The following is a 13,124-nucleotide window of genomic DNA, read 5'->3' on the forward strand; positions in this document are numbered from 1 at the left end:
GACGTGACCCGTCTCACTCTCACCCCGTCACATGACCGTCTCACTCTCACCCCGTCACGTGACCCGTCTCACTCTCACTCTCACCCCGTCACGTGACCCGTCTCACTCTCACCCCATCACATGACCCGTCTCACTCTCACCCCATCACATGACCCGTCTCACTCTCACCCCGGTCACATGACCCGTCGCACTCTCACCCCATCACATGACCCGTCTCACCTGTGTGTGTCCTCTCTCTGACCCTCAGCGCTCTGCGACGGACGCTGTCTCAACGGGGGCTCCTGCGTGACTCCGAACATCTGTGTGTGTCCGCAGGGCTTCAGCGGGCAGAACTGCGAGACCGGTAAGATTCACTCCTAACGCCTCTTTCTGATCTCCAGTGCTTTCCAACGCCTCTCTCAGCTCCTCCAGCTCGGCTGAGGACTCTTTCATCTCGTTGCGAACAAAGCGTGAGTGTGTAAATTGCAGTTTTGAAGACGAGTGCTTGATTGCGGATGTTTGCTGTGGGAGGAAGAGTGAAGCTGAACTATATCATAGTAATGGTGTATACAGTTACTTTTGCTGGAAATTCAACAAGAAGTGCTCTCTGTATAAACACACACACACACACACACACAAACACACATGCAGACACACACACACGCACATGTGTGTATTTATAAATACTAAATTATTATACGCAGTACACACACATATATTATGTAAACACAAACTTTTATTTTGGACGCGATTAATCGTTGCCCAGCACTAATATATATATAATTCTCTACTTTTGTCTAATCCTAATTACAAATGAAATGTTCTAGTTTGTGATGTTGCTCAGCATCAACTAAACAAACAGTTTAACCTGTTATATCTAATAACATGTTCTTCCTCATCTAGACTAGTTTGAGCGAGTCTTGCTCTGTCTGTATTTTCACATAACCTTCCCTTTATATACTTGCTATTCTTCTGTTTAAAAAAAAATATGATTATGTCTCCTGTACACACACTCATTTGTCTTGTCTTAATTTAGGCCTCAAGCTTTGTTTAGTTTACTAAATAGAGCATCAGTTCCTCCTACAGATAAAGGGAAACGCGTCCACCATCTGTGCGTTTATCATCTCAGTGAAACAGAGTCATCTTTGTTTCTCGTTCCCTCTCACCCGCCGCCGGCTCACGTTTATTTACCGGGTTCTGCTGTTATTGAGCCCCTGGGTAAAACCACAGCTCTCCGTCGCTCTACTTCTGAGCTGGATGGAGACAGATTACATGTTTTAATGAAAACACGAGAAGAAACTCTCAGTGGAAACGTGCAGCGACTTTTGCTTTGTGTCGTAGATTAGCATTGTGTTTTGATGCGCTAGTCCCGCGTGAGCAATTTCCAGCAGATGTTGCCTGTTTCTGGACGGTTTCACACAGCAGACGAACCGAACGAATCCAATGAGACACACAGCGCACGTCTCAACCCATCGATCCCCATATAAAGGCCATTTTTACGAGATGCCCTCACTCTGGCCTTTGATTAAAATCAAATGGCTTTTCTTTCAGAATTTTCTGTTCGCTTTCTCCTAGAGGATACAAGATGGAATGAATCGGATGAGTTAGTTTTTTTTCTCCCACATTGATGTTGGAATCGTATTTAACAATTTTTCACAAACCACCAGAGACCCTTGAAGCAAAAGGTCTTACAAAGTTCATGTAACCGAACTGTTTCATAAAATCAAAACACGAGAGGTTGTGTTATATTGTGAATATTGTCATGTCAACTCTATTAAGCCATGAGACACAGCAAGATAAAATAAATTGCAAATAATAGAAGTCATAATATTCTGTAAAATTGTCAACATTTTAACTAAAAAAGCAAAGTTTGTCAATACAAATGTTTTGAAAGCTTAGTTCAGGAAAAAGTTTAAAAGCTTTGAACTTTATGGACAGATAGACAGATAGATAGACGGATAGATAGATAGATAGACAGACAGACAGACAGACAGACAGACAGACAGACAGACAGACAGACAGACAGACAGATAGATAGATAGATAGATAGATAGATAGATAGATAGATAGATAGATAGATAGATAGATAGATAGATAGATAGATAGATAGATAGATAGATAGATAGATAGATAGATAGATAGATAGATAGATAGATAGATAGATAGATAGATAGATAGATAGATAGATAGATAGACAGACAGACAGACAGACAGACAGACAGACAGATAGATAGATAGATAGATAGATAGATAGATAGATAGATAGATAGATAGATAGATAGATAGATAGATAGATAGATAGATAGATAGATAGACGTCAAATGTATTAATGCATTACATGTCTGCTTTTCTACTCCGTAAATCCAGTTTGTGTTTTGATGGTCAGTGTTTTGATGGTCTGTGTTTTGATGGTCAGTGTTTTGATGATCAGTGTTTTGATGGTCAGTGTTTTGATGGTCAGTGTTTTGATGGTCTGTGTTTTGATGGTCAGTGTTTTGATGGTCTGTGTTTTGATGGTCAGTGTTTTGATGGTCAGTGTTTTGATGATCAGTGTTTTGATGATCAGTGTTTTGATGGTCTGTGTTTTGATGGTCTGTGTTTTGATGATCAGTGTTTTGATGGTCAGTGTTTTGATGATCAGTGTTTTGATGGTCAGTGTTTTGATGGTCAGTGTTTTGATGGTCAGTGTTTTGATGGTCTGTGTTTTGATGGTCAGTGTTTTGATGATCAGTGTTTTGATGGTCAGTGTTTTGATGGTCAGTGTTTTGATGGTCAGTGTTTTGATGGTCTGTGTTTTGATGGTCAGTGTTTTGATGGTCAGTGTTTTGATGGTCAGTGTTTTGATGGTCAGTGTTTTGATGGTCAGTGTTTTGATGGTCAGTGTTTTGATGATCAGTGTTTTGATGGTCAGTGATGGTCTTCATTGTGTGTCAGGACTGAAGAGGCAGTTCTGACTGTAATTTTGTCAGCATGATGTCTGTGCCATTTTCCTCGTCCTGCTGTTTGTCTAGTAAAGTGTCTGTTGGAAAATAGGCATTTTTGATTCCTGCTGGGCAGCCTGAAGCCTCAGCCGTCAAATGAACTAATAAAGCAGCAGAAACGCAGAATAAATGAGCTGGTGCTGTTGAACTGATGCTAGAGCAGGTTTACGAATGAAAGCACGCTAGTTTGATATTCACCTGGAGGCCTGATGTTATTTTTATTCTGCTCAAGTTTCAATCAACTTGGTTATGAATCAAACGGCATGAAAATGCAGCGAATAACAGACAAACACACTCACAGCTTCACAGGAGCCAGTGAATTCATGCAGACATTTGCAAAACCTTCTAATGCTGCATCCGAAATGAAAAGGAACCTCATGAATGAGTGATTTCAATGGGCAAAAACTCATAGCGAAGGACATCAAACTTGCATCATGATTTCAGGAGTTTTTCCATTAGCATACTGCTATCTTTTGCTCCTGTAAGCTTAAACATACATAGTAGAGAGTGTTTTAATTAGATGCAAGATGACATCATCAACATCAAAATAGATACTGTTAATCTATTCACCACTCTGAATTTAAAAAAAAATGTTTTTAATGTTTTTGAAAGATATAACATAACTTTTGATCAATTTAACGTGTCCATGCGGAGTGAAAGTATTCATTTCTTTCCAAAAACTCCTTTCATAGAGTCTTTCTAAAGCAGATACGGACGTTTACTTGCATCCGAGTTTCAGCTTTGAGGGAAATATTACAGCATAAACAAACAAGAATAAACAGAATCATCAAAGTGAGTCGAGAATGAGAAAACAATCATCAACAAAAGGATGAAACCGCTCTTTCATAAAGGTAATAAAGGGAAGATGAGAAACAAACAGAAGCGAACACGATGCAAAATTTACTCAACAAAGACAATAGTCAATCAAAGAGTATAAATCTCTCTAAATAGGCAAAATAGTAAGTTTTATGTTTTCTCCGTCATTGATCCGCTGTTTCTGAGGCGTTTTCTGAGCATCATGCTATGATACAAACCTTTATCAAACTCAAATGAACTAGAATCTTCCCTTACATAAGCGTTCGATCAATAAACATTATAATCAGATGCATATCACACGCCTCGAGATGCAAGAGGGTTTCCTCAGTTAACCGGGACGCTCGAGTCTTCAGAAGCTCAATGCTTTATACTGTACGTCTCCTCTGGAGCCACCGAGAGCAAGTCATGAGCCTCAAAGAGAATCACACTCTCACAAATACAAGAGGCTGTGTGTGTGTGTGTGTGTTTGGGGCTCTGGGATACGACTGAACATGAAAATGCTTTCACTCGCCTGCTCTCTTGTCCTCTTCTCTGGCTTTTACGAATCCTCTCGAGACCATCTGACAAACTATTCGAGCAGAGAAAGACACAGGCATGATATGGAGGATGATCTGAGGGAAAATTCACTGAAAACCATGCACAGAAAGAAAGGACACGGGATTAGCATGCATGCTAGGTGTCTCTGCACCTCAATGATGTCATCGCGTCCCTATAGAGGCTGCGGAGACGCAGGAGATGCATTATTCACACAATCGCGCACATGCAATCACAGACTATACAATCACGCTACTTGCATTATTCACAATGCACATAATCGCAAACAAATCACACACTTGCATGTACATGCAATCACAGATATAAATGCACATTGCATATGCATTATTCACAATGCACACAAAAATCACAAGTGAAGATTATTCAAACATTCTGTATGCATTATTCACAATGCACACAAACCACATGCATGCACACACACAACAAATCATGCACAAATGCACACAAAATTACAAGTACTTGTGGACATCAAACAAACATGCTAAATGGCATGCCTTATTCACAAAACACATGAATCGAATTGTACAAATACGGTATGTGCATTATTCACAACGCACACATAACAAATCACACCTGCACGCTCAAAGAAATCACAAGTGCAGATTATAAAAACATGCTGAATGCATTAATCACAATGCACACAAACCATGTGCATGCACACACAACAAACAAATCACACACATATGCACACAGAAACACAAGTACTTGTGCACATTAAACAAACACACATGCATTATTCACAAAACACACTTGCATGTACTTGCAATCACAAATATAAATGCACATTGTATGTGCATTATTTACAATGCACACGTATGCAAACACAAAAAAGACGCGCACATGTACAAACATGCTGTATGCATTATTCACAAACATGCATACACAAAAAATCACAAGTGCACATTATGCAAACATTATTCACAATGCACACAAACTACACACACACACAAATGGACTTGTGCACATTAAACAAACATGCTACATGCATTATACACAAAACAATCGCAAACAAATCACACACACATGCACACAAACGACATGCATTCACACAACAAATCACACACATATGCACACAAAATGTACTTTGGCACATTAAACAAACACACTACATGCATTATTCACAAACACATGAATCAAACCAATCACACACTTGCAAGTATGTGCAATCACAGATACAAGTTCACATTTATGTACATCATTCACAATGCACACAAATCACAACATATTTGTATAAGTAACTGTCTTCTTTAAAGGATTTCTAAAAATTGTAATTGGAAAACAAGATTAATTTAAAACTCATCATTGCTGTTTAAAAAAATAAAATAAACATTTTGTAAAAAACAATTAAAAAAAGGCTAAGTGAGCAACATGTATAACAGAAATCTAGAAGTACTTCAACACTTCAGAAGATCTTTCAACCAAAGTCAAGTCACGAATTCAACACCACTGTCTTATAAACTCGCTGTACAGCGCAGCACTGAGAACGAGAGGAGAGACGCCTGCATTTCTTCTGGCTTTCGTTCTGTCCTCGATGCTCTTCTGTGTTGTTTAATTAAAACAGTGAGGGCACGAACCCCCGACAGACCCTCACACTGATCACATGATCACACTGACATCATTAAACCTGCGCTGTGTTTGAGCCACTGAAGCTCTCAGTCGACGGCATATTTATGTCTGTTTAAAGTGTATACTTGCATATACAGTCACACCAAAAATGATTCAGACACCAGATATCATTTTTGATATTTTTTTCACTAGTGTGTGCAGGACACTATAGTTCATTTGTGTAAGTGAGGATCGCAAAATAAAGTAAATGTGACATATTATACCCAAATATTCTTCATACAGTGACTACCAGTAAAAATTTGGGATCAAAAATGATTCCTCCACTTTGAGCTGATCATGTTTTCTTCAGTGTGTTTTCTGTAATTGCTAATGCTCTTTTTACACACAGACTGAACAACATGAAGCATTGCTTGGTCACTGGTTGAGCTAAACTGGTATTATCTAATTGTGTAGTTAAATTTAACAGCTGACAGATATTCAACATAATTCATGTGTGAGAGTCTAACAGAAGGACGGACAAAACCAGTCAAATATCCACTGAGTTCTGCTCATATTTTATTAACATTTTCTAAACTATAGCGAATAAACTGTGATAATGTGAGAAATGTTGAAGGTGTCTTTGGTTTGACTGTATGCAACTCCAAACTGAAGTTCAGGAGGAGCTTGTACATCTAGACCTGTCAATCATATTTCAAAGATATTGTAGTCACTGACTGTGAGGATGTTCAGTTCCTCGAAACACAGGCGGTGTCGTGGGAAAGGTGTGGACTTCATCAGGTCAGTGTTTTGAGGAGGTCAGGTGAGATTTATGGTATTTGTTGCTCATTAGAAGGCCATTCTGCTGTCAGCCGTTACTCACCGACAAACATTTCATCCCCGCCGCGCCGCTTCGTTTGTTTCGGCTCCTCGTTCGCTGAGGTCTTTCTTTCTTTAACGCCCCGAGCGAGAAATGAAGCCGTTGTCTGCCGGTAAATACTAGCCAGTTTAAATTTCACATCTTGTTACTTTTTCGCTTTGATGTCGTAATTCTGAAGATTGGATTGTAATGTTGCATGAAGTCATTGTGTTCAGAGTGGATTCAGCTGTAGTGGAACAAGATTTTCCCCTGGAGAAACACACACACACACACACAGAGAGAGAGAGAGAGCAGGAACATCCACATGTCAGATACTGTATATGCTCTTACAGAAATTGTTGTAATTATATGCACTACCAGTCAAAAGTTTGGGATCGATAAGCTTTTTAATGTTTTTAAAAGAAGTCTCTTCTCCTCACCAAGGCTGTGTTTATTTGATAAAAAAAACATTAAATTCCTTCAGAAATCATTCTAATATGATGATTTGATGCTCAAAAACCATTCATTATTATTATCAGTGTTGAAAACAGTTGTGTACTTTTTTATTTCAGGATTCTTTGATAAATAGAAAGTTCAAAAGAACAGCATTTATTTTAAATAGAATCTTTTGTAACATTATAAATCTTTACTGTCACTTTTGATCAATTTAATTCATCCTTGATCAATAAAAGTGATTTCTTTTATTTCTGTCCCCCAAAAAATAAAATAATAAATTGTACTGACCCCAAACCTTTGAACGGTAGTGTTTAATGTTACAAAAGCTTCTGTTCCAGGTAAATGCTGTTCTTTTGCACTTTCTATTCATCAAAGAATCCTGAAATAAAAATGTAAATAACTGTTTTCAACACTGATAATAATCATAAATGTTTCTTGAGCATCAGATCCTCATATTGGGATCATGTGACACTGAAGACTGGAGTAATGATGCTGAAAATCACAGGAATAAATTACACTTTACTGTATATTCACATAGAGAACAGTTCCCACAATGCACTGCGGGTGTTGGCGTGCGTGGGCTGGTTCCACCTGCTGCAGCGACGAGGATTTTATGACTTATTTAGACACACACACACACACTGACTGAGTTAATTAGTGGCGCTTAATTAAGGCCTTTGTTTCTCACGAGTGGCTCGTTACATGTAAATGGCACAACATGGACGGTGTCGTGTCTCGTGTGTTTGTGAATCTCTGTGTGTGTGTGTGTGTGTGAAGAGGAATCGCAGCTTTGTTTGCAGCTGTTGTTTAATTTTGAACGTTTTCAACGTTTCTTCTCTCTATTTTTTGTGGTTGCATTGTACAAACTCCAGCCACAATTATCCAAAAAATGTGTATTTGATAGATATAAAACATTTTTCCAGCTAAAGATAACTATATTGTGATATAGAACGCATCCAGCTGTGATTCACGTGTGTTTCTTGAGTGTGTAGGCAGAGGATTGTGATCATGATTTCCACAGCGGCTTCACAGAGTCATTTAACAGCGTCTTTATATGATGACGATTCTCTCGTGTGTGAAATCACTGGAGCTGGAATGAGAATCTTATTTCTGAGAGACATTTGCTGAAAGCGAACACACACACACACACACACACACACACACACACACACACACACACACACACACACACACACACACACTCTCACAGACACACACACACACTCACACAAACACACACACTCTCACACACAAACACACACACTCTCGCAAACACTCTCACAGACACACACACACTCTCACAGACACACATGCGCACACACACACTCACAGACGCACACACACTCACACAAACACTCTCACAGACACACACAATCTCACAGACACACACACACACGCACACTCACACAAACACACACACTCTCACAGACACACACACACAGTCACACTCACAGACACACACACGCACACTCACTCACTCAAACACAGTCACACTCACAGACACACACACACACACACACAATCGCACAAACACACACACTCTAACAGACACACACACTCACAAACGCACTCACACACTCACACTCGCACACACAGTCACACTCACAGACACTCGCACACACACACACACACACACACACACACACAGTCACACTCGCAGATTATCTGATGTGTGTGGATGCGACAGGTTCGTCCTCTATGAGAAGATCCTCGTGTACCTCTGTATATTTTCAACTGTTCTCTCTCTCTCTCTCTCTCTCTCTCTCTCTCTCTCTCTCTCTCTCTCTCTCTCTCTCTCTCTCTCTCTCTCTCTCTGTGTGTCTCTCTCTCTCTCTCTGTGTCTCTCTCTCTCTCTCTCTCTCTTTGTGTCTCTCTCTCTCTCTCTCTCTCTTTGTGTCTCTCTCTCTCTCTCTCTCTCTCTCTCTCTCTCTCTCTCTCTCTCTGTGTGTCTCTCTCTCTCTCTCTGTGTCTCTCTCTCTCTCTCTTTGTGTCTCTCTCTCTCTCTCTCTCTTTGACATGCATCAGTTTTATTGCGTTCTTCTTGAGCGGTCGAGTAAAACAGGATTACCTGCAACAGAGACATTAAACCATCTGCCGTTAGCTGGTGAAATTCAAGATCAGTGCTGGTGACACTACACTGAAAAAAATGAAATTTTAAAATTGATAAAGACTGAAAAACTCTTCAAAAAATGCAAAACGTGCTCCAATAATATTTTTTTCAGTCTAGTTTTAAACTGTAGTTTGTCACTCGAAATGTACAAGCCTCTCTTTTAAAATAGTAGTTAACTACAATACAAAGACTATATTAAAGCCGAAAAACATTCTTAAATGGAAAAAAAACACTTATTTATTAAATAAAAAACGTTCAGAACAGACATGTTAAACTAAATATTATTTTGTACATCAAAAACCAAAAAGTCTCAGATGAGACTCAAATGAATCGATGAATATGTTTTTAAAATCTGTCCAAATGAACTGAATCAGACGTACGAATGCTTCAGAAATTATATTTAAAACTATAAAAGAATCAATCAGAGAACATAATGTTTTTCTTTCACGGAATAAATTGCCTGTTATATTGCGTATATATATTTAGAAACCTGACATCTATTCAGATATAAATAGCACACTAAAAAACACAAGCATCCCACACTGATTCCCCACTCCAGGTCTTTCTTCCTTTCTTTTCTTCACCGAACGGCCAGACGGCTTTTCAATTTCAAAGGCAGTGTGTTCTGCTAACTGCAAACGCTTCTGCTACAGAGAACGAGAGCGATTGCAGCATTCTGGAGAACACACACGCGTCTGTGAAAGAGATTCACTCATCTATTCTCTGCTCGTCTCTGCCGGTGTGTGTGTGTGTGTGTGTGACACGGCTTTTCAGGGGAAAAACTGCAGACAGAGTTTTGGGTTGATGGACAAAACTTTCCATTTATAGTCAGATTCACATTAATGTTCCTGAAAGTTCAGGATGCAACCAAATGTCAAATCTTCAAAATAATAAATAATCTTCCCGAACCGTTTACAACAATTGTTTATTAAAATATCATTTATAAAACATTATACTTGATAAAACTTTTTAAAACAATTTTTAAAATATTTATAATATAATACTATACAATTGGTAATTATTAATATGATACAAAATAAAATTCATAATAAAAAGTATAAAAATAAATAATAATAATATTAATGTATTAGAAATACTAATATATGAATATATACAATTATACATAATATAATAATTAAATAATATATTTAATTTTTTTATTGAAATCTAATCTATATAATGTTAAATATTATTCATGAGACAATTGTTAAAATATTACAATATAAAAGCACATATAAATTAATATATAATAATAATGTATTACAAATAATATATTAATATGTAATATTATACATATTACATAAATAATATATTTATTTTTTTAATAAAATCTAATCTATTTAACAATATTATAAATACAGATATTGTTAAAATATTACAATATAAAAGCACATGTAAATTAATATATAATAATAATGTATTACAAATAATATATTAATATGTAATATTATACATATTAAATAAATAATATATCATTTTTTAAAATAAAATCTAATCTATTAAACAATATTATAAATACAGATATTGTTAAAATATTACAGTATAAAAGCACATATAAATTCAAATACAATATATAATAATACTAATAACAAAATTAAGAAAAAATAACAAATCTAAAATGTATAAAAGAAAAAACAAATAAGAAACTTAATGTGCAAATTTATAATTATATAATATTAAATTACATTATATTATATTCATATAATAATATTATAAAAGCAACAACAATATCTTAATCCCTAAACATATAAACTCACAACAAAGGACATTTACACATGTATTTATAAATCTTTCATCACCTACAATAGAAAAACCAAACAATGCCATTCGCCCTTCACTGTCATTGTTCTAACTCAATTAAATACTGCTAATAATCACTAATAAAGATTAGTGATTGACGTGTGTTTAAAGCATAAAGACTATTCTCAAGACTCAATGACAAAACAGCCAGAATTTCATTGTTCAACGAGTTTCCCTTTATCCACCTCTGATATTAATCAACTTCGCTGCCAACACAAATATAATCAGAGGATGGGTCACGTTTAAGCAATATCAGTTTCATATAATTATCCTTCAATCTGGTCTCTGAAAACTCCCAGAAACCCCGTTAACCTCCCAGTGATCACCTGACTGCAGTGAGGTCGCTCTGTGATTGGCCGCTGATGACTCCATGTGTAAAGAATCATTTTCATAATGATCAGCTTTAATCAGAACAGAGTCTCATCTCTTCTGTGAGTGTTTAATCATTGAGAAAATCTTCCCCGCGTCTCTTTCTCCGTGACCGTCTGAGTAATAATCGCTTTAATGTCGCCCACTGCCGTCTAATTTAATATTATTTGACTCATTATGTCTGAATTGCGAAAGCCATTTGTCTGAAGATGGGATTGGATTCAGATGCTGGTGTCTGTGGGTGAATGAAAACATGTCCAGGTCATATTTCACCCCAGAATCATAAGAAAACAAAACAAGAATGATTTTGGATAAAAGAAAATAAAGCCTATTTTTAGGACCATTGTGATTTGTGCCCGCATTCTCCACCACTTTTCCCATCTACTTACTCATGTCTCTCACTGATGATCCTCATTACTATAATAGTCATTTTTTAAATATATTAAAGTTAAAACTACTGTAATTTTCTTACATTTAAAGCTACACTGTGTAACTTTTTTAGTTTATTCTTAGCTAAAAACACTTAGTTCTTTCAAAAATATATGTGCTCATTAATGTATATTTACTTCGTCCAAGTAATAAAGTATTCTCGTGAGTGTATAATATGCCATAGAAAATACATACGGGTAAGGGGTTCTAATGTCGGTCGCCATGTTGCCCCTCCATCTTGAAAGTACATTAGCCAAAGAGGGACATACCCGTTAATTCAAGCTTTGCCTTTCGCGTTTTAACCCTCGATGGCACCGTGTCGAATGTCAAGAGGGGGATTGCTTGAGACTGATATATAAAAACCTGAAAGCCTTTTTGAAAGTATAATATAGCCTACAATATAAACTTTGCCTTACGCTAGTGATGTCGTACAACATACAGAATAACGATAGCACTGAGAAAAGTTACTTTACTAAGATTAGCTTGCATTCGTCTGGGAACCTGATAACTGATGTTAGCAATGAAATGGTAAAAAAATAACGAAAACATAAAACTATTATTCATTTTACATAGATGTCATAACCTATATGTTACCTGACAAATTAAATTACTGCAAATTATAATAGTTTTCTAAAATAACCTCATCACTTGAAGGAACACTCATGGACGAGGTCGAACTGGAAGCCATGTTAATCTTGGACTACATTGGCCACCGTAGGAGTTAAAACGAAATCGGAATTGAGAGGAACAGAAACTAATATTCACTGTATGGTCATATACCTTTTCACCGCTAGATTGGGGTAAAAATCACACAGTGTAGCTTTAAAATAGCATAAAAGCAGTAAAACAGATGTTGCCATGATGTGTAAATACATTAGTTTAAAAAAAAAAAATATATATAATTGTTTTTTATATATTATACACAATTAGAAGTTATATAAATATAATTACTTAATGTTTTATTAAAATAATTGGTATTTTTCTAAATTGGTAAACAGTTTTGAAAAAATATATGATTCATATATATAAAATTAGAATTTAATGTAATTAATATAATCGAATAAACCATTTAAATGACTAATTTGGTGCATTTTACATAGACAACTCTGTCGTACAACTGATTGCAACATAGTTTGATGTTACATTAACATTTATATTCATTCATACATTTATATTATATACAGGTAATTAACTATTTAAATGTCTAATATCTAATGTCTAACTCTTT

General features: G+C 36.4%; 1 protein-coding gene across 1 annotated transcript in view; it reads left to right on the forward strand.

Moving 5' to 3' along the window:
* nell2a (neural EGFL like 2a) overlaps positions 1-13,124 on the forward strand; it is a gene marked incomplete at its 5' end in the record, with an annotated part of 99,667 nt that overhangs the window by 75,893 nt on the left and 10,650 nt on the right. The window contains one exon of the mRNA XM_056252580.1: positions 248-343. Within this exon, the coding sequence (XP_056108555.1) occupies positions 248-343 (96 nt within the window). The remainder of the gene's footprint in view (positions 1-247; positions 344-13,124) is intronic.

Source organism: Rhinichthys klamathensis, unplaced genomic scaffold (assembly GCF_029890125.1).
Source record: "Rhinichthys klamathensis goyatoka isolate OS25496 unplaced genomic scaffold, OSU_Roscu_1.1 h1tg000096l_1, whole genome shotgun sequence".
Classification (NCBI taxonomy): Eukaryota; Metazoa; Chordata; class Actinopteri; order Cypriniformes; family Leuciscidae; genus Rhinichthys; species Rhinichthys klamathensis.